We start from the raw sequence: 21,085 nt of genomic DNA, 5'->3' as shown, positions 1-21,085 counted from the left end.
GGAAGGAGGGAGGGAGGATGACAGCACCGTGAAGAAAAGCAGGGGACCCGTTGCTCTCTCTCCTCCCTCGCGGCAGGACCGGGCGAGCCCGCCCCGCGGAGCGGCCGCCGCCGGGTAGGTGCAGCGGGGGTCGGGACCCGCGGGGCCGGGGCCGGGCCCGGGGCCGGAGCGATGGCAGCGGGAGCCCCGGGCGGGGGGGAGGATGGCGGCGGGGGTCGGGTCTCTCCCGGCGCGGCGGGGAGTTGCGCGAAGTTGGGCGTGCGAGGAGGGGCCGCGGCCCGGAGCTCTCCCCCCGCCGCGGGCAGGGGAGCGGGGCCGGCGGGGAGCCCGGGGCTCGGTGGCCGCATCCCCCCGCGGGGCGGCCCCGGGCTCCGCCGGCTCCTTTGTGCGCCCTCCGGCCTCGGCCGCTCCTTTGTCTCGGTGCGGGGCCCCCCGCCGCCCGCTCCCGCGGCGGGGCAGCGCCGGCGGTGCCTCCCTTCCTCCCCTGCCTCCCTCCCCTCGGCGGACAGCCGGATCCCAGCTCCCTGCCGCCGAAAGTCCTCCCAGCACATGACTGCTCAGCAGCTCTCCCCGTGCCTTTCTTTCGGGGGAAAAAAAAAAAAAAAAAAAAAATCGATGGAATAGGATGGAGCTCTGCGGCGGCAGCGCCGAGCCTCCGTCCGGAGCGGAGCGCGGCTGGGGCGACAGAAGGAGACTTTGGAAAAGGAGAGTTTCTCACAAGCGTCCCGGAGTTGCATCATCCGTGCTGTCAGCCCCTAGCAGGGAGCACTGGAAAGTTGTCCGCACCCTTTCCCCTCCTGTCCCGGGGCCACCGGGGCACGCCGGCCCTCGGCCGGCTGCCGGCACCCGGGAGCCAGCGACATTTCTGCCGGAGCTGGGGCTCTGACACCCTCACGGCCCCAGAAGGGACCTGGATGGCGTGGGGGTACTCTGGGGGGAAGAGGCCATCCCAGCAGAGTCTCCCCTCAGTGCCTGCCGGGATTTCAGCAGCTGCTCCCGGCCACACCGGGGAGAGCTGCCCACAGCCCGATGCCTTTGCACCGTGGTGCCTGATGGAAAGCGTCTCCTTTTCCACAGTCAACGATTTACAACACTGCACCGGGACAGAGATTTAACTCCGCGGTTTTCCCACATGTGCCACGTTGCTTCAGCATATGGCTCGGTTTCACACCCCCGGTCTCCCTGCGCTGACTCGAGCACAGGTCACTGTCCCCACGGGCCACATCTCTTGCCGCCCGTCCTTTCTGCATTCCTGGAGTGCTACAGACGCCTGTCTCAGGCTGAAAGGGGGGCAGAGGCGGGGGCAGAGAGCCCGGTGTCCCTGCTTTTGGGGTGGGTTTGGCGGAGGAGCTTCCAGGCGAGCGTGGAGCAGCGAGGGGAAGGAGCGTGGGGCGGTGGGAGGGACCGTGGCCTCTGCGCCCCGAAGAAAGGGCTCATTGAAGCAGGGACGGGCATTTGCGGTTCCCGGCGTGGCCGGGGTCCGCCGGCACGCACAGCAGCCGGCATTGTGCCACCGGCGCCAGGAAAACGGGGTCGGGCAGTCCTCTCACCCGCCCTGGTGGTCTGCTCCGTAGCCCCCCTCGCCGCCCGGCAGTTCGGTGCTTACCTTTGCTGCAGGTGGTGCTGCAAACCGCAGCCCAGCCCTGTCTGTGGTTTCCAGCAGGTTGCTTTCAAGGTTGAAGGTGTTTTAGCGGGGTCCTGGTCCAGATCCAACTCCAGAGGCTGGTCCCTGCCTGGCAGATGCACGTGTTTTACCCCGAGGCCCAGCACTGAGGTCTATGAGCCCCGTCAGGTTCACCAGGGGCAGGAACAGCAGCTCTCCTCTCTGCTGGGTCAGGAGAAAACACTTCTCTTTGGACACCACCAAGGTGAGGGAGAGAAAAGACCGGTCTGTCCGGGCCATGAAGCCCGTGCTGGTCCTGTCACCAACGTATTGCGCCCTCACCAGCCCCTCACCCCTTCTGCACAGTGGTTTTTGGGACACGAGGAGCAAGGACAGCTCGTCTGGGTCGTCACAGGGAGCAGGTGGGACAGTAAAGGGTAGACAGGAGAATGCATCATGCATCTGGAGTTTCAGAGCTCATGCAATGAAAACAAAGTTGTTTCAGTGGTGCCTGCTTGTACCAACACCTGCTCCTGCTGCTGTTCCTGAGTATAACCTCTTGAGTCAGAAGGACTTCCCATTCCCAACTTTCTCCTCCAATGGGCAGTTTCCAGGCTTCAATTTGAGGGTTGTGACTATTCTCGGCAACTTTAAAAACATTGTAGGAGGTGGCTTTTTTCCCCTCTTTTTTTTAGCTTGACTATACATGTTTTTAACCAAAAAATACCTGCCTGGACAGGCTCCTTAGCTGAGCCGCAGGGCAAACCGAAGCAGTGCTGTGCTTGTGCCATGTCTTGGAGGATAGCCAGGACCAGGATGAAAATTGCTGGGAGATGAAAGCAAAGTGGGAAGCTCTGGTGGCACATTTCCCAAGGCCAGCCTCGGGAGGAAGTTGGGAGCGGAAATAGTCAAAAGAGTAAATACAGAGGGTTTCTTTTTTTCCAGGTTGCAGACAAAGAGCTGCACAGAGAGCAGATAAGCCCGTGCTCCTTATCTCTTTGTTGTTCCGCCCCTGTGTTTTGCTGGTGTGAGTGTCTGCTGGAAGCCTGGTGAAGCTGGAGGGAATTACTCAGAGCAGCAGCAGCACCGGGGGCAGCAAGCTCAGCCTGAGGTCACTGTGGGCTTCCGTGGAGGGATGCATGGGAGTGGATGGGGGCTGGACGGACAGAAGGATCTCAGGCAGGGAGGGAACTCTTGCTCGTGGGTGCTTCGTTGCCTTTCTGTGCCCACAGCTCAGTTGTTGCCTGTTGAGTCACCAGAGGAAAATGTGACTTCATCCCTTCTCACCTCCAGTTGGCTGCCCCTGGTAGCCACAGGCATCTTTCTTTCCTGGATCTCACCTGGTGGGGGTTCACAGCGGCCAGAGCTGGGGAATGGGAGCCCCCGGGCTTTGTGTAAGACCGTCCCTTTCCCAAAACCGAGCTGGAAACCCCTGCTCTGCTCTTCAGTCAGGCAGTCCTGTGGAATGCCCTGCAGGAGGGTGACGGGAGCTGCCCTTCCCTCCTTTCTCTCACAGGGCCTCTGCTCTTCTCACCCCACCTGCACCACCAGTGGGAACATCCATCCCATGAACCAGCTTGCTTCAGTGGACTGGAATGATTCCAGCAGACGGGAATGATCTGGTGTCTCCATTACTGTGCAAGTCCTTCCTTCTTGCTGTGGCAAGGTTAAGTTAACTTGCTGGTCGTGGTGAATCCCACCTGGGCAGATTTTCAGGGGAACAAAATCCCCAACAGCACCCAAAAAAAAGCTCCTTTTCTGGCTTTATCTCATCTGGGATATCCATAAATACTGTTATCATCTCCACAATGGGCATTGCAGCCGTCCCTGCTGCATTGAAAAGCACATCCAGCCTGAGCGATAGGAAAAGGCAGGGAGCAGCATCCGAGCTGTGGGTGCTGCCATGCAGGGCATCCCAGTTTAGCATTCCTGGAAACTATTCCTCTTCGCTTTGGGGCGCGGAGAGCAAGAGGACGCTGCCTGCCATCTCCAGGGATGATGTCCGTCCACGTGTCCGCTCTCACGGGTGCGATCCCCAGGAGTGGATGCCGGCAGGGCACCCTGCGGCGGCAGCAGCCTCCCGACGGTTCTCCTCATCCGACCCGTCCCAGCGGAGGCCTGGAGGGGAACGTGCTGGGGACACAGAGCCCCTCTGTTCCCACTCACAAAGGGTGCTTGTGGCTCGCGCCGTGCCCCGGCCGGGCCGCGCCCCACGGGCCCCAGCGAGGAAGAGCTCCGGGATGCCGAGCGGCCCCAGGCAGCCTCGCCGGGTCACCCGCGCGTCCCCAGCCCCACGGCTCGGCCCTGACGGGGCCCCCGCGCCCGTCGCTGCCGCCCCGCGGGGCCCAGGCAGGACGTTTGCAGCCGGCTGCGTATTTAATGAATGATGTGAATGAGGGGTTTGCCAGCGCTGCCGGACATGGCTCTCTGTGTCATCCCTGTGAATAATTCCTGGTCTGTGGCTCATTTGCGGTCAGGCAGCCGGGGGCATTAGAGGCGGAGAACGCCGGGCTGGCTTTGCCCAGGGATTTGTCCGAGGAAGCGGTTGATGCCGTCCCCTGTGCGCGTGTGCTGTGGGCATCGAGGGGACCGTCCCGGGTCCCAGGCGAGGGCAGGGACGCAGATCACCGCCCCTTGGGATGCCGTGACTCCGCCAGGCGCTGAGAGACGCGGCCACGCACCGAGGGCTTCGTGTGTTTGATTTTTTTTCTCTCTCCGTTGCTCAAATACTCCGACAAGTCCTGTCATCGAGGGGGCACGACCGAGGAGGGGGGGTATGGGGGGGTGGGTGGCGAAAGGTACCTGCCCCGGCTGCTGGCCTGTCCCCGAGGAGCGGTGTGATGACAAACTAAACTAACAGGGCTGTTAAACACGCACACAGCACACACGTGTCCCGCTCGCTGGAAGGGGGGAGCTGGGGACCCGCTGTGGGAGGGCTCCGGGGCTGCCTGGGCTCTCCAGAGTCCCTGCATCCCACTAAATCCTGAGTTTCCTGGGTGCGTGGGTGCGGATGTCTCTTTTTAGAAGGTTTTGCTGGAAAGGAGATGGCTGGAAGCCAAGCCTCGGGAGCTGAGTGGTTCACTCCAGCTGGGAAATTCCTGGTCCTTACACAGAGAGGACTGGGAACCTGACAGGCTGGGGCGCTGCCCTGGCCACGGGACACATCCCACCCCTCCTGCCCTCCCCCCTCCTTCCCAGCCGGAGGGGCATTCAGCGAGCAACACTAAAAAATGCGCATTTTGGCAGAGCACGACGCCGATGAGGTTGGGACGTGACGCAATGCCTGGCAGGGCTTCCCCACTCCACGCTCTGCCGGGGGCTGCAGATCCCGAGGCTCGGCCAGGGCATCTCCCCTCCAGCAAACCCCGGGGCCCCCGAAGGACGGGGCTCTGCCTGGCTCCTCTCCTTCACCCCAAAAGCAGGCGTGGGACAGGCTGCCGGGGTCGCGCTGGTGGAGCCAAGCCAAGGCTAAATAGACTTTATTTAGTGCCTCCCTGAGGCACCAAAAGTCTGGCCAAGAAAACGGGACGAGCGAACGGCGTCACCCACGCGGCCGGGCCGGGGGCAGGTGTCAGCAAGGCCCAGGGGTGTAAATCTGCATACTGGGGACCTGCCCCAGAGCCCCAGACAGCGGATGTGCCCCCCCAAATCTCCATCTGGGACGTGGGCTTGGTGCAACTCGGAGCTGTTTCCAGCAACACCCCGATTCAGGCACCGAAGGAAAGACTGGGGGGCGGGTCTTTTCTGCTGGGCGGGGATGCCGAGTTTCCTGCTCTTGCATGTCACACCAAGCATTTGGGTTTTTTTTTTTTTTTTCTTTTTTGGCAAAAACCTCCCCCGGAGCATTCTACTCCCCGAGGGGGACTGGCAGCAGCAGCGTTTTCCGGCCCGGCGTTACCCCTGAAAACTCTCTGGGTTTCATTTTCGAGGCTCAGCAGCCGCCGCTGCCGTGCTGGGGGAAGGCGGAAGCTGCTCAGACCCACACTGGGGCCCTACAGCGGAGCCTCCAACCCTCCCCTTTCCAGAGGCTGGGAGCCGTGATGCATCAAAGGTCCGGATGATCCAGGGGCTCCCTCGCTGGCAGCAGCAGGCTTTTGCCAGCGGGAAGCAGGCAGCTGTCGGGTGGCAGGGATTGGGTTTCAGGCTGGGCAGGGGTGGCTGGTGGAAGTGTGGAAAGGGGTCCTGTCGGGCAGATGTACTTTGGAAAGAAGGACAAACAGCCGATGGGGCATTCGGGCAGCTGCTCCTCGGGGGGTGGGATGGAGCAGCAGGGAGGAGCTCTCCCTTTTTTACTGCTCTTGTCACGCCTTTGTCAGCCCCTGACCCTGCCCACAGGGAACGTCACCATGCTGAGCCTTCTTCTCCCCACAGGCAGGACTGGCAAGGCTCTAGCCCAAGACACATTCCCAGCGTGCAGGAGGGACCTGTGTGCGCTCCCCATGGAGATCCGACGTGCTTTACCCCAGGATATCCGGGAGCTGCTGCACTGCTTGAAGATGAGGAGCAAGTACGCCATCCTGCTGGTCTTTGTCATCAGCCTCGTCATCATCGAGAAGGAGAACAACTTCATCTCCAGGTAGGCAGTGGGTAGCTGAGCCACCCCATGGTTTGCAGCCCCTGTCCCCTTTCCCGAGCTCCTACGCAGCAGGAGCCCCCCAAGTCCCCCGCCGGGGATGCAGGGTGGTGCCGCTGCCCTCCAGGCTGGGCCGGGTCTCCCCACAGGGTGTCGGACAAGCTGAGGCAGTCCCCGCAGGCACTGGCAGAGGCCAACAGCACGGAGGTCAGCCCAGCACCGGCCAAGAACGGCTCTCTGGCCTCGCTGCAGGAGCTGGACGCAGCCTTCTCCCAGCTGAGGTCCCACCTGTACAACATCACCCTGCAGCTGGCAGGTGACGGGGACCCCGGGCCACGGCGGCACGTCCTGCTGATGGCCACCACCCGCACCGGCTCCTCTTTTGTCGGGGAGTTCTTCAACCAGCAGGGCAGCATCTTCTACCTCTTTGAGCCCCTCTGGCACGTCGAGAAGACGGTGGCCTTCCTGCCGGGGGGAGCCAGCGCGGTGGGCTCAGCCTTGGTTTACCGAGATGTCGTCAAGCAGCTCCTCCTCTGCGACCTCTACATCTTAGAGAACTTCATCTCACCAGTGCCCGAGGGCCACCTGACGCCCTTCTTGTTTCGGCGGGGCTCCAGCCACTCGCTGTGCGAGGAGCCCGTCTGCACGCCCAGCACCAAGAAGGTCTTCGAGAGGTACTACTGCAAGAACCGCCGCTGCGGCCCCCTCAACATCACGCTGGCGGCCGAGGCGTGCCGGCGCAAGCAGCACGTGGCCCTGAAGACGGTGCGCATCCGGCAGCTGGAGTTCCTGCAGCCGCTGGTGGAGGACCCCCGGCTGGACCTGCGCATCATCCAGCTGGTGCGGGACCCCCGCGCCGTCCTGGCCTCACGCATGGTGGCCTTCTCCGGCAAGTACGAGACCTGGAAGAAGTGGGCGTCCGAAGGGGAGGCTCCCCTGCAGGAGGAGGAGGTGCAGCGGCTGCGGGGCAACTGCGAGAGCATCCGTGTGTCGGCGGAGCTGGGGCTGCGGCGGCCGGGCTGGCTGCGGGGCCGCTACATGCTGGTGCGCTACGAGGACGTGGCGCGGGCGCCGCTGCAGAAGGCGCGGGAGATGTTCCGCTTCGCCGGGCTGCCCCTCACCCCGCAGGTGGAGGAGTGGATCGGCAAAAACACGCAGGCTCCCCGCGACGGCAACGGCGTCTACTCCACGTGCAAGAACTCCTCGGAGCAGTTCGACAAGTGGCGGTTCAGCATGCCCTTCAAGCTGGCGCAGGTGGTGCAGGACGCCTGCGCCCCAGCCATGCGGCTCTTCGGCTACAAGCTGGCCAGCAGCCCCGCGGCGCTGGCCAACCGCTCCTTCAGCCTGCTGGAGGAGGCGCAGCCCGCCTGGGTCACGTAACGGCGCGGGGCGACGGCGGCGGGGCGGAACGAGGGGCTGCGGCCGTGCTCCCGGCCGGTCCGGAGACGACCTGGGGGGCCCTGCTCCCAAAAATGCTCCTCGCTGCTGCCAGATGGCAGCCCAGGAGCCAGAGCGTGCTGGCGGAGCTGGCCCCAGGGTCCTGCAGAGCCTGAATGACACAATTTCTCCAGGAGTGGGGAAATGGTAAGGGTGAGAGGCGGTGGGGACGGCGACAGGACCACCTCCCCAGCTCGAGAGCTGCACTGAGGAAGAGGAGGGTGACGGTAAGCAGAGGGGGACAGGACCAAGCACCTCTGCCTTGCTACCCCGCATGCCAGCTGGAACGGGGCGAGGACAAAATCCCTGTGGTGTCAGCAAGCACCCAGACCTCAGAGACCTTCTTGGTTTAGTGCCTTCATACACCAGCACAGAGTAGAAACTGCTCACAGAGCCCTGGCTGGCACTTGGGCTACAACAAAATGAGGTAGCTATGGTTTGGTGCTCTTCAAACTTGGTTTTGGAGGTTTGGGTTTATTTCCTTTTTTCCCTGTGTATTTGCATACCAGGCGAATTTATTTATTTATTATGTGAAAAGGAGGGGGAGGCTTGTCAAGGAGCTAAGCCCAAAAATCAGAGCAGCAGAACATACCACAAAGGGAGACACCCAGAACAGAGGTCAGGTTTTAGCTGGAGAGCAGCAGATGTCCTTCTGTGTGATCCTGGGAGAAGCCCCAGGGACTGACAGGCTGTTACCACCCCCAGCCCCGCCACTGTGAACTTCGGCGGTGCTGAAAGACGGTCAGACTCATCTGATTAAAAACAAAACCACCAGCACAGACTCCAAAGCATCTCCTGTCTCCTTGGTATTGGTGGGTGTCCTCTGCCCGGGGTGGAGCCCCAGAAATACGTGCTAACAGCACTGGTGGCTGACCAAACCTGGTAGAGGCCCGGGGAGTTTCAGGATGTTTGCCATGTGCAGATGGTGACCCAGTGCCGAGGTGCCCCCTTCAATTCACATTTAATTCATTAAAATGCCTATTTTTAGCCCTCTTTGTAGCTCATTCTTTTTCTCCTCCAGGTATTTGGGGTTACGATATCCACTGAGGGAGAAGTCAAGCATTTTGGTGGAGAGTGGCTGTCTCCACCCTAGGCTTGCCAAGGAGCCCAGAGGGGTCCCAGCAGCCGCATGTCCCCTTCTCCCCAACTAGAGCTGCTGGCCAAAAGCAAAAGTAAATAAATGAAACGAGGCGGCAGCCGGCCACAGCTGGGCTGCGCTCTGCCGGCCGGGAGGAAGGCGCTGGGGCTCCGGCGAAGGGCTGCGGCTGGGCTGAGCTCACAAAAGCTGCGTTTTTGACCCAAGAGGGAGAACAGAGGCGGCATTGAGGAGCGCGGGGCCGGCCGGCGGGGAGCAGCCGCACCGGAGCCCCGGGCAGCCATCCGCCCGCCGCGGCCGCGGAGGTTTTCCGAGCGGGGCCGGGCGGCATCTGCCTTCGAGGTGTGATTTCAGGGTGCTCGGTGCCAGCTGGATGGGGAAAGGGCACAAAAGCGGGGGTTTTCTGGCGTACTCTCGTCGCTCACGGGCGATGGAGAGCGTCAGCCTCCTCCCCGCTTCACACGCAGCCCTCGGCATCGCAAGCAGCCCCGGGCTGCCGAGTGAATCGCGTTTTGTTCGCAGGCTTCCTGCTGGGAAAGCGGCAGGGTCACTGGGGTCAGATGGATATTCCGCAGCTGCGCGCTGGGAAAAGCCCCCAGAGCTCCGCCGGCGTCGGGGGAGCCCGGCCGGACGCGGGTTCCTGGTAAACGCCTCTGGAAAAGCACCGTTATGCTGGCTTTTGCAGAGGGAATCATTTCAGAGTAGTTGTTTGTGAAGCAGCGTGAGGGGTGAGTACTGCTGGGCTGCCGCAGCCGAAGAGGGGACACTGGAGAGTGCCCGGTGTCCCCGTCCCGTCCCACCGGCGGTGGAGGCGCTCCGGGGCTGGGAAAGCCGGGCTCGGGGGACAAGGACAGGTCAGTCCCGGAGCACGGACGACGAGCGGCGAGGGCAGCGGGAGCCGGGCTGAGCCCCGCCGCCCGCTCTCACCTGCGCTGCCTCCGCCCCGGCCGGCCCCAGCCCGGCACCGCTCGCCAAGCACGAGCATTTGTTCCTGGCCACCCTCCAGCTTCCCGTCAAAAACGTCACGGGACGGAGGGAAAACATGCTCCCGACCCATGCAGGTTTCCGCGGGGCTAATTGCTCCCATTGAACCCACGGGGTCCCGCGCGGTGCCGGGGACATCGGGAAGCCACGGGGGGACACGGCTCCTTCCCAGGCTGGAGCGGCTGAATTCCCCCGGAGGGAATTCGCTGCCTGGGGGAGGTTTGTCCCCCCACAAGAGGGGCCTCCTGCTCACTCTGCTCTGGCAGCTGCCAGGCCTTGCCCGGCTCTCTCCCTAGAGGAGGAAAGGCACGGATTTCGGAGGAGAAGCACAGATTGGGGAAGTCATAGGGAGACAATGCCTTAGAGCAAGGACATACCTGCATCCACAACGGGTTACCTGAAGCCCACAACAGGAGCTGCAGTGGGTGCAGCCTTACCCCCCTTTCTCACAGACACCAATGAAAAAAAAAAAAATCAATCCTCTTTTCAAAAGATCTAAGCTTTCCGAAATAATGCAGTACTAAAGCTTGGTTGAAAATAAGGAAATAAAAGAAGCCCAGCCTGCAGCTGTAGTGTCTCCAGGCTCACCTCCCACCCTGCTGAAGCTGTGCTTTGGGGGAATTCGGGAACGTGCTAATTGTCACCAGCCAATTGCTTTTCCACAAGCAGCCCAGAGCAGTGAGGGGACATGTGTCCCGTGGGACAGGGCCACCAGGCAAAACTGCTTCTCTTTGGGGTCGTTGCAGGTGGCACAAGATGATGTAGCACCAGTGAGAGCTTTAACAAATGATGGATGCCCTGTTCCCCTCTAAATGGGACCTTTCGGGGAAAGGACTCCCTCCCACCAGTCTAATCCGGAGTTGACTTGGGACAGCAGGTACATCCTGCTCCTCCTCTGACTCCCTCTTGGAGCACTCGGGGCTGCCTGGGGCTATGCTGCCATCCTGGCCTTGCTGTGGAGAGGCAGTTCTTGCTTGAGGCAGAAGCTGCTGGTGCCAAGTAAGAGAGTGGTCAAGGTGGGGAAATCTCTGAAATGCCTCCTTAGGTGCCCTGCAGTCTAGCACCCAGGTAGCCCTGCCGGGCCATGAGGCCAAGCCGCCAGGTTGGTCCATAGAAATCCATAAAAAGGCCTTTTTCCAGCCTGGCATGAGGTTTCTCCCAAACAGCAGAAGTGGTGGCTGTTCTGCTGGCTGTCCTGACCCCCTCATACCCTTCTCCTGACTTGTTCCAGCTCCATTTAATGGGATCGGACAAGCTAATCCCCCATGCCTCCTTGCAGCCCTATCAGAGGGGATTTCTACACAGGGGCTGGAGGGAAGGAAATCCATCACACCAGCAATTGCCTGCCCTCACCCAGCCCCACTGGCTTCTGCTGGAGGCTAGATCAACCCTTTCCTTCTCTCCATCGTGGGGCTTGGTGTGGTTCTTGCAGGGAGCTGGTTCGTGGCTACAGCTGCACCATCCAAACACCGGGTCAGAGGGGAGACCCATGGGCCAGTGAGGGACCCACAAGGGCTGCAGCACACGTGGACATTACAGCATTAAATGACAACCTTGTTTTCTGTTGTGTTTTTCTAAGAGACTGCATGCCTGACCAGACTGAATTTCTTGGTCTGCATCCCATATTTATCCTGTAATTACACCTTTGGACAAAGGCTGCCTGTCTGTGAGGCCCTTTTTTTTCAGGACACAGTTTTATTCTATGCTCTGCTTTCACTGTAATGAAATCGGGGGCGCAAGGGGAAGAAAACTCCCCACATTAGGAGTGAAAGCTGTTCTTTCTCAAAATCTGTCCCAAGAGCAAAGGAGCTTGCTCAAGCCCTTTCCCTTTTCCCAAAGAAACCCCAGCCACTGACATCCTTTATGCTTCTCTACCACCCCACAAGGATTAATGCCACAAACCATGTTATCCCATAAAAGAAAGTTGCCACCACACTGTCGGTCTCTGGGCTCTGCTGCTGCAGGCTCCAGAGAATTTCCTAAGAGATCTCTGCAATCCTTACAGCCAGGCAGCTGGCATGAATAAAGCTGATAAAGCTTCTCGTTGGCACCTGCCTGGATCACAGCACAATGAGGGATGAATTCCCACAAAGCGGCCTTCCTGTAAAATTCCCCATGTCTGCTATGCACTTGGCTCTGGAGGGGGAGGAAAGATCTGTGTGACACAGAACCCAAAGGCAGTTGCAGGAGCTGTCTGAGCTGGGGTTTTCTCCAAGGGGAAGGACAGCCCTGCTCGGTCCGTGCTCACCTCATGCCATGACATGAGCTGACATGAGCCTGGCCACCCCCATTTCCCCAAAACCTGCCTGGGGATGAGCCCAAATTTGTTGGTGATGAGGTGAAGCCTGTCACGACAACACACTGAGCCTGGCAAACTCATCCTGCTGTATCATGCAGGAAAAGAGGAGCTGGAGAGCACCTTGGCACAGAGCACGCTGTGATCCCAGGAAAAAGAGAACAGCATGTGGCACAGCCCTGGGGTGGAGTGGAGGGAGATCCCAGCTCCACATGGCTCTTCTCATGGATACAAAGACCACCTTAATTGCAGAGACAAATGCCTTTTACCCTTGGGGTTTTCCCACCCTTTTCTGGCTGGGATCTGTGACCAATTTATGGGCTGCCATGTACAGAGACGCTGCCTATAGATAAAAGTGACTGGTCCAGCCTGACCAAAATAGGGTGGGTTTGGTGCTGTCATCCATGGGAAGCAGCTTGTCTCCTCGAGCCACTGAAAAACTGGAATTGAAAAATGAGGTTTGTCAAGGAGAGAATAAAAATATGTGGGACCTTGTTGATTTCTGCTAGAAGTAGACTTTTATGTAAAAGGTATAAAACAGCCAATATTGATGTTTAAAAGCAGCCAGGAACTGTCTGAATTGGTTTTTCCAGGTGATCCTTTGCCCTGAACTGACACGATTCCACCTGAAGCAAAGCCCCCTGAGGCATGCAGGGGCAACCAGCTTACCCAGGCAAAATGGGGAGCAATGGGGCAAGGATGGGCCAGGCAGTTTGTCTAGAGCAACCCTCATTCCTGGGAGACTCAAAATCCTATTTCCCTGAAGCAAAGCCTCCAGGGGCACAGCCAGAGAGCTGCAGCCACACTGGTGCCACTGGGGCTGTCAGAGGACGATGTGCAGGACACGTCTGTGGGCAGAGGGAATGTGGTGTGTGAGGCTGCTGATACAGGAGAGGATTTGGGGGTTTGCAGAGATGGCTGTGAGCCAGAGACAGTCTCCAGCAGCTCAGGCTTGGCAGGGAAGGATGGGGCCTTCAGCCCAGCCCAGGTGGGAGAACTGCTTGCTAGAGGAGGGTGAAGGGAGGAATGCTATCCCTCTTCCAGCCTGCCTAGGCTATTGCAAAGTTAGGCAGGCCAAACTGCCCTGATGATCAAGGAGGGCAGGACAAGGATGAAGAGGCTTACAGGGATTTGGGCCAGTGCAGAGCAGGGGCACCTGTGGCATTCTAAAATCTCCCCAGGCAGCACTGTTGTACCCATCCATGGATTAATCATCCTCACAGGGATGTCTCAGCTCTGGATGATGTTGGATTACACCTGATGAGGAGAGGACTCAGGTACATATACCCATGCTGCCTGTCTCAGAGTGGCAAACTGGGGCAAGACCATCTCACAGAGCCCCTTCCCTGCACCTCTTCCTTCCCACTGGACCCCTGCCATCCCACAGGGAGCATTTGGTCCATGGGGCAGCTGTGAGGGGAAGTCCACGGAGCCTGGAACAGGGCAGGGCAGGCCAATCACTGCCCCAGAGCTGCCCACTCGCCTCTGCCCCACCGAGCAGCAGCAGGAGACAAACCCCTCCTGAGGCTGATGAGCTTTCACCACCTGCCTGCGGCCAGCTGGGGAAATATCATCCAAACATCCCATGTGCCAAACCTGAGCCCTGACCTGCACACGGAAACACCCTCTGGCCACAGCTTTGGGCATTCCGAGTTTCTTCCTGTTTGCCTGGGGTTGGATGTGAGGTTTTCACAAAGGCTCCTTTTACCCTCCCTGTTTGCGCTGGGCACTCTTTTTGCCAGTGACCTTTTCTTGTTTGTTGGTGCATCTCCAACTCACTGGCTCAGAAGATTTTTTCCCCTTTTTTTGCAAGGTTGCCCGGATCTTCTGTTGTCTAACTGGATTTACCTGAAGGTAGCCCTCATATATACCTGAAGGGGGAAAACATCAGGTGACAGGGGAAATTAACACAGTACTCATGGAGTAATGGATTGCTCCCAGCAGTGGGTATGTGCTGCAAAATACAGGAAAATGCCTGGCATGAAAAGCCCAAAACTGCCTCTGGAAAAGACAGGACTGGGCACAAAGGTGCAGAGGAAGGGGGACATGGAAGCAGCATTTGGGAAGTGGCAACTCATCCTCAGCATCCTCATCTGCTAGGAATGGGCCTTTGATCCAGCTTTGCTCCAGCAAGATGAAGCACCAAGGAAGTTACACAGGTAAGTACAACCCTGCCCCGACTGGGATGGCTTCACACACAAGCAGGCCTGTCCATGTAACTTGAGGGAAGAGCTTAAACTGATTTGAATTGCAGCATTCATCCCTTTAGAAATGGAGGTGTGTTTGGTTTTTTACAATTTTTGCACTGAACTGTGCAGCCATTGCCAAGCTCTTCCAGCAGCCGCCTCACAGAGGTACCATGCCAGTACCAGGAGGAAATAGGGAGCAGACCTGGAGTACTCTTACCCTGGGGACATTTTCCAGCCTCTGGACATTCACAGCTCCTGGATCTCGTAGCCAGGACAGGTGCCTCTGTTTAGCAGCTCTAAAGGTTAGTATTGCCCAGTTTAATCAATTTTTTCTCCAGTGGAAAATTTTGGCATTTCCATCTGAGTCCTGTGTAACAAAGAGCAGCAGCCCGCCCTGGGTATATTTCGGTGGAGCCATGGCCTTTCCCATCAAGGGCCTTCTCCATTCCAGCTTTATTGTTGGCTGTTCCATCTCTCCCCTCCCAGCTCTTTTCCAGGCTGAAGAGCGAGGGGTGCGGGAACATCCCCCACTCCTTTCGACTCCTTTGTCACCCTCATTCCCCAGCCCCCGAGCCCCTCCTGTGGCCAAGGCAAGGAAGCGCCGGACCTGGACGCCGTGTGCCGTGTCCCCACGGCCGAGCTGGCTGCACCCTCTGGCGGCACTCCTGCCTCCAGGCCCTGCTTTGCCAGGAAAATTGCTTCGTTCCCTCGCGCCCACAAGGCCGGAGAGCGTTTTGCTGGGAGGGGGTTTTGGCACCGGGCTGTGTTTCGCTGCGGGAGGGCGGAGGAGCAGGGGAGTGTGGGGGCAGCTCTGCCAGCTCGCAGCACCGCAGTGTGTGCAGCAGCTATTTTTATCCACGGGGCCGGCAGCTATATTTATCCAGAATGCCACAGGAGCCGAAAGTCTTCCAGGCAACTTCCGTGCTGCGGAAGAACACGATCTGGGTGTCCTTTATATTACCTACCTTCTCCACCCCCTACTCCCCCTCTCCAGGGCCCTTTGCTTCCACCTCAGCCCTCTTTACGTCCCGCTATCCCCACCGTGGTGATGCTGAGCTCCTGCCCCTGCCCACGGTGGGGAGGTTGGAACTAGACAGTCTCTAAGGTCTCATCCCACCCAAACCATTCCATTCTATGATTTTGTGATCTTCCCTCTCTTACACAGCCATCTCTGGACTCCCTTTCCTGCTCCACTCAGAGCAAATACATGTTTCCTGTGTTAAAGTTGAACATCAGGAAGAATTTCCTTACAGAGGGGGTGATTAGACTTCGGAATGCTCAGAGAGGTGGTGGATTCACATTCCTGGAAGCGTTTAAGGAAAGACTGAGTGCCATGGTCTGGTTGACGTGGTGCTGGTTTGGTCATAGGTTGTATTCGATGATCTCAGAGGTCTTTTCCTAACTGATCTTGTAATTCTGTAATATTCATTTCCTTCTCCAAGAGGTTGTTTCTTCAGGTGGAGTGGGCCATCCTCTGCTGCGTTATTTACCGACTTGTGAAGTTAAGAGCAGAGCCCTCAGTTTGTAAAACCCTCGCGGCGGGGCTTAGGGCAGGTGAAGCGCTCTGCGCTCGGGACACGGTGCTTGCCTGGCAGGAGCCATTCCCTGCCTGTGGCTCTCCTGCCCGGCAGCACCGGGCTCTGCAAGCCCTGGGTGCCGGGCCCTGCCCGCTCTCGGTGCCGGGCTCTGCCAGCCCTGGGGGCCGGGCCCTGCCCGCTCTCGGTGCCGGGCCCTGCCAGCGCTGGGTGACGCGCTCCGCCCGCTCTCGGTGCCGGGCCCTGCCAGCGCTGGGGGCCGGGCCCTGCCCGCTCTCGGTGCCGGGCTCTGCAAGCCCTGGGTGCCGGGCTCTGCCAGCCCTGGGTGACGCGCTCCGCCCGCTCTCGGTGCCGGGCCCTGCCAGCGCTGGGAGCCGGGCTCTGCCCGCTCTCGGTGCCGGGCCCTGCCAGCGCTGGGTGACGCGCTCCGCCCGCTCTCGGTGCCGGGCCCTGCCAGCGCTGGGGGCCGGGCCCTGCCCGCTCTCGGTGCCGGGCCCTGCCAGCGCTGGGTGACGCGCTCCGCCCGCTCTCGGTGCCGGGCCCTGCCAGCGCTGGGGGCCGGGCCCTGCCCGCTCTCGGTGCCGGGCCCTGCCCGCTCTCAGTGCCGGGCCCTGCCAGCCCTGGGTGACGCGCTCCGCCCGCTCTCGGTGCCGGGCCCTGCCCGCCCTGGGTGCCGGGCCCTGCCCGCCCTGGGTGCCGGCTCACGCCGAGCCCGCAGCTCCGCCCGCAGCTCCGCCCGGGAGGGCCGTGCGCGCCCCGGGACGGCCCCCGCGCCGGGAGCCCGCTGCTGCCCCGCTCGCCATGGGCGCCCGCCTGTCCCTGGACGACTCCGTGAGGGTCGTGGTGGTCGGGGGCGGCTTCGGAGGGACGGCGGCAGCCAGCCTGCTCAAGTCCTGGGCCGTCCCCTTCGTGCTGGTGGACGTGAGAGATGCATTCCATCACAACGTGGCCGCCCTCAGGGCCTCCGTGGAGAGCGGTAAGGGCTGAGGCAGCTCCCCTGTCCCACCGGGACCTGCGGAGGGACGCGGGGAGCGGCGGGGTCGGGGCGCTCGCACTGCCTCCTCCGCCCTGCCATGGTGAAGGACTTGATGTTTTCCAGCTGGAGAACAAATACTTGGCACCGGGAGGACCCACAGCCCGTCTGTGGTTAAGCTAATTGCACATCCTCTGGGAAAACTGAGCAAAAACTGCTCAGACCATCCTTCCCCTGCCCCCCCACCCCCTTTATAAATTTTTTTTATTTCAAGAGTTTAGAATGTGACTAAGCTAAAAGCAACAGCAGCTGGAAGGGGTGAGTCAATCGCTTTCTGTACCTTGCCCTTGAAATGTGGAGCAGCTGAGCATTGAGGCCCTGGATGATAAAACCCTGTCAGAGAGCTGCTCAGGCCCGTCTGGCCCCTCAGCTGGAGGCTCGGCCAACCCCATTGGTCCAGTCACTGGAGAATTTAGGGGTAAAATATCACCTTCGAGGCTGGGAATAAGCATCAAAAGGATAGCAAATGTTGGCCTGAAAAAAGCCTCTGACACCTAGCCTGAAATTGGCAGGACCACAGAAAGAGTTATTGGTAAACCAGTACAGGAGATGTGAGGAGCAGAGACAAAGCAATCTAGCCAAGTATGTCATCTGATCAGGGGCAAAGCTCCTGGAGCTCCTTGCTCGGCAGAGGTAACATCCAGCAAAAGCCCAGCCCACAATCCCAGATGCATACCATGTTTTTGTCTGAGCAAGGACAGGAGGAGAAGAGAAGGAGAAATTGTTAGCCTCCAGTGAAGGAGAGCTCTCTCATGGTCTCCTCTTCCCACAGGATTTGCCAAGAAGACTTTCATCTCCTACTCGGTCACTTTTGGGGACAGCTTCCGTCAAGGCAAGGTCGTGAGCATAGACGCTGGGAGGCAGCAAGTCGTGCTCAGTGATGGTGAGGTGGGTGTTGCAATGACCTGGCTGCTTTATGGGATCACCTGCTAGTGCAGGGAGCCAGCTTTCAGCAGGGTGTGTTCCATCCTCCTGAAGAACTTGGCATCTTTCCCTGCACGGCTCCATCCCTTCCAGCCGAGCTAAGTGGCCTTGTACTGTGCTGGGATGTGGGTGTGCAGTAAATACCCAACCCCATCTCCTGCTCAGCTGAGCTTTTATTCTTAGAGCTGGATTTAGAGCTCAGCAATTAAACCTGGGGCTTGGATCCTTATTTAACGGCAGTGAGAGTCAAGAGCAGCAGCATCAATCACTCTTTTCAGCCAGAGGATCTCACCTCTGTTCAGGAGAGAGTGAAGGGGAGCAGTTAGTCCCTGGAACCAGCTGTGAGTGCCCAGCATAAATATCAGGTTATTCCCTGTAAATTTAGGGTAATTTCTTTAAAGCTCTCAACTTACCTGAGTGGTGCTTAGCTCAGACCTTGAGGAACAGTTACTTGGTGCGACCTGGACTGAGTCCCTTCCTAAAGTCAGTTCCTGACAGTGACAATTACTTTTCTGGTTATAAGCAAGGGATGGAGATGAGGGAATGAGTGACCAATACCTAGGAGGCAACCACTGTGTTCTAGGCTCTGTTTTTAAGAGGTCTAATACCCCATTCTACCTTCTTCCGTCCCAGGAGCTTCACTACTCCCATCTCATTCTTGCAACAGGCAGTGATGGGCCATTCCCTGGGAAGTTCAACCAAGTCATTGACATGGAAAGTGCCATCCAGACCTATGAAGACATGGTTAAAGAGGTGAGGAAATCAGCTCTTAGGAAGTGCTGCCTGCCTTTGTTCAGCCTCCCTGTCCCAGATACCACTGTGGCTATCTGGAGCCAGCTGTGTTTAAGAGAAAGGCACCCAGGGAGCAGCTAGGACAAGGAGCTCATCATGGCTTCTCTAGCACAAAGGGAAACCTGAAATGCTCAACAGTGTTACAGGGTAGGCAGGAAGAGTGCATAGGGCACTCCTTTCTTGTTTGCCTCTTAATGAGCTAAGAGGTTTATTGCTGTTGGGCCTGTGCTGTGTCCCAGAATGTCCATGGAGTGACTGAAAGTATCTGGCTTCCTGCCCTTCGCAGTTCTCTTGTAACACACATTTTCTTTTGAAGATTGAGAAATCTCAGCGCATCCTGGTAGTGGGAGGTGGTGCTGCTGGAGTGGAGATGGCTGCCGAGATCAAAACAGAGCACCCAGACAAAGAGGTAGGAGCATCTTCATCACAGTTAACTTCATCCTGGTTTCCAAGACTGTTCTGTGATGGTGCTGCTGGAGGTACCCGAGATGACTGCGCATCCGGATGCTGAGCCTGTGGCCACGAGCAAGGACTGTGGCACTGGATGCGCCTTCCTGGCTTGTTCTTGCAGGCATCAATCAGGGTGGAGGGAGGCCAGCTAGAGCTGCTCCCACCCCACACGCACCGAGTCCTGCTCTGTTCCTGTGTCCCCATTTGCTGTTTTGTCCCCACCAGGTCATCCTCATTCACTCAAAAACTGCACTGGCTGACATGGAGCTGCTAGCCAGTGTCCGTCAGGAGGTGAAAGAGATTCTCCTCAGGAAAGGAGTCCGGCTTCTGTTAGGTATGTCCTTAACAATGCCTCTGAACACCTACCAGCTGCTCTTCCTTTAGCCAAAGCATCTCCTCATATCCTCTTTCTGACTTTTTTGGTTACACATGGCTCCCTTGAATTCCTCTTTCTCTGGGTTAGCTGGAAACTACAGCCTAACAAAGGTTTGTGACCCAGGGCTCTCTGTTGCAACAGGTGAAAAGGTCAGCGATGTGGAAAACCTCAGGCCAAACCAGTTCCAGAAAGACATGGTAGTAAGGACAGAGAAGGGCACCGAGGTGGTTGTTGACATGGTGGTGCTGTGCACAGGGATAAAGATTAACTCTTCTGCATATGCTGCTGCATTTGGTAAGTGAAAAAAACCAAACAAGGGGGTGGGGAGAAGCAATGAAGTTCTTCAGTGTCTGGCGCCTGAGGGGTGTCAGGTGGGGAATTGGCTGTGTACAACCTGTGGAGGTGATTCTACCGAAATATCAAAGGATGATGCATCGCACGAGACTGCAGTGCTTAACTACAGCAAGGCAAAAAGCATCTCTTCCCTGACACTTAGGAAAGAGAGTGAAAACCAACCCCTTGCTTAGTGTCAATTACATCAGCAGCATTCTGGGGTCTCAGGCCGCAACAAGCAACACAAAGCTGCTTCTAAAAACCTGCTGTTTGCCAAAACAGGTGACAAAATGGCAAGTAACGGTGCTTTGAAAGTCAACAAGCACCTCCAGCTGGAAGGCTACGAGAACATCTATGCGATTGGAGACTGTGCAGATCTCAAAGAGCCCAAGATGGCCTACCATGCTGGGCTCCACGCCGACATCGCGGTGACAAATATCATCAACAGCCTGACACAGAAGCCTCTCAAAACCTACAAGCCAGGTAAGGTCAGCTCCTAGCACCTGGCCTTAGGTGTTGGGCTGCTTTTCTGCAAGGAACAGCCTTCTAACTCTTATGGGACTCTGAAATCACTGAATTCACTATGAAGGAATTCACAACTGGGGTTATGTCAGCTCATAGCTCAGGCTTCATATTAGTCCTTGCCAAAGACACAGTGTAGATATTAATTACCTGTGTCAGTCTACTACATGTGTCCTTTCTTCACCAGTGTCTTGATAAATCTACTGGTGGGAGTGTGCTATTCATCAAACTTACTTTCTTTTCATAAAACTGCTCTGTCCAATTAAATCTCAGGAGTAAGACGACTTCCCTTTTCCTTCTTTCTCCCCTAAACTACAACAAACACAAACTGAACAATCTGGTCTCAAAAATCTATCTGGGTAATGGGTCTTCTTCTTCATAAGCACTGATGTAAACACCAGAGCTATGCTGAAAGCTGTTCCACATGGATACAGGGGAGCTGGACAACAGTTGCTTCACTTACACCTGTCCATCTTTTTGCAGGGTCACTAACATTCCTGCTTTCCATGGGCAGGAATGATGGCGTAGGCCAGGTGAATGGTTACTATGTGGGACATCTCCTGGTGACCATTGCCAAGAGCCGGGGTCTGTTCGTCTCCAAGAGCTGGAACACGATGGGACAGACAATGCCCTCTTAAGAGGGAACCAGCAACAACCCAGCAGGGAGTACAGCAGCTGGAATGGGTGCACTCCTATTGCTTGGACTGACTGATACTGTCCTCTGCAGCACCTCCTCAAGCCACTGTCACTGTGGCACAAAAATGGGTTGCCTGCCTTGATGAACTCCACAGAAGTTCCCATGATAAAAGCCAGGGAAGAAATGTTTCTTTTACTCCCCCTGCTAAGAGAGCTCTGGGCAGCAAGCTTGGCTTACCTTGATTTGTAACAATAAACATGGTGGTTTTCAGAATCTCTGTGGTTTGTTTGTGTTGGTTTTTTGGG

The 21,085-nt window shown here is 58.0% G+C and overlaps 2 protein-coding genes across 7 annotated transcripts; both read left to right on the top strand.

Moving 5' to 3' along the window:
• On the top strand, positions 1-8,600 carry CHST3 (carbohydrate sulfotransferase 3). 5 transcript variants are annotated; one of them, XM_040072123.1, is made up of 4 exons: positions 77-114; positions 3,120-3,269; positions 5,975-6,179; positions 6,326-8,600. In XM_040072123.1, the coding sequence occupies exons 2-4, from the start codon at positions 3,218-3,220 to the stop codon at positions 7,554-7,556; spliced, it is 1,488 nt and encodes a 495-aa protein (XP_039928057.1). In that variant the 5' UTR covers positions 77-114; positions 3,120-3,217; the 3' UTR covers positions 7,557-8,600. The 5 variants fall into 5 exon arrangements, with proteins under 5 accessions (XP_039928058.1, XP_039928057.1, XP_039928054.1 ...); XM_040072120.2 differs by lacking the exon at positions 77-114 and adding an exon at positions 1,369-1,868 and having other exon boundaries at positions 2,549-3,269; XM_040072121.2 differs by lacking the exon at positions 77-114 and adding an exon at positions 1,369-2,997.
• Positions 8,601-16,485: 7,885 nt separating this feature from the next.
• On the top strand, positions 16,486-21,053 carry AIFM2 (apoptosis inducing factor mitochondria associated 2). Of its 2 annotated transcripts, none has more exons than XM_040071259.1 (8): positions 16,486-16,689; positions 17,519-17,634; positions 18,304-18,423; positions 18,779-18,871; positions 19,138-19,246; positions 19,430-19,582; positions 19,904-20,104; positions 20,627-21,053. In XM_040071259.1, exons 1-8 carry the CDS (start codon positions 16,515-16,517, stop codon positions 20,779-20,781), a joined length of 1,122 nt encoding a protein of 373 aa, XP_039927193.1. In that variant the 5' UTR covers positions 16,486-16,514; the 3' UTR covers positions 20,782-21,053. The 2 variants fall into 2 exon arrangements, with proteins under 2 accessions (XP_039927193.1, XP_039927195.1); XM_040071261.2 differs by lacking the exon at positions 16,486-16,689 and adding an exon at positions 17,094-17,379.
• Positions 21,054-21,085: the final 32 nt, after the last annotated feature.

Source organism: Hirundo rustica, chromosome 8 (assembly GCF_015227805.2).
Source record: "Hirundo rustica isolate bHirRus1 chromosome 8, bHirRus1.pri.v3, whole genome shotgun sequence".
In the NCBI taxonomy this organism is placed as follows: Eukaryota; Metazoa; Chordata; class Aves; order Passeriformes; family Hirundinidae; genus Hirundo; species Hirundo rustica.
This window is presented reverse-complemented; position numbering and strand designations above follow the sequence as displayed.

Bases quoted from the DNA above. Each gene is read 5' to 3' on its own strand.
- CHST3 (XM_040072123.1), top strand. From the start codon at position 3,218: ATGATCTGGTGTCTCCATTACTGTGCAAGTCCTTCCTTCTTGCTGTGG. The intron at 3,270-5,974 runs GTTAAGTTAACT...TTCTCCCCACAG, and splicing joins TTCCTTCTTGCTGTGGCAAG to GCAGGACTGGCAAGGCTCTA. The intron at 6,180-6,325 runs GTAGGCAGTGGG...GTCTCCCCACAG, and splicing joins GAGAACAACTTCATCTCCAG to GGTGTCGGACAAGCTGAGGC.
- AIFM2 (XM_040071259.1), top strand. From the start codon at position 16,515: ATGGGCGCCCGCCTGTCCCTGGACGACTCCGTGAGGGTCGTGGTGGTC. The intron at 18,872-19,137 runs GTAGGAGCATCT...TGTCCCCACCAG, and splicing joins CAGAGCACCCAGACAAAGAG to GTCATCCTCATTCACTCAAA. The intron at 19,583-19,903 runs GTAAGTGAAAAA...TTGCCAAAACAG, and splicing joins TGCATATGCTGCTGCATTTG to GTGACAAAATGGCAAGTAAC.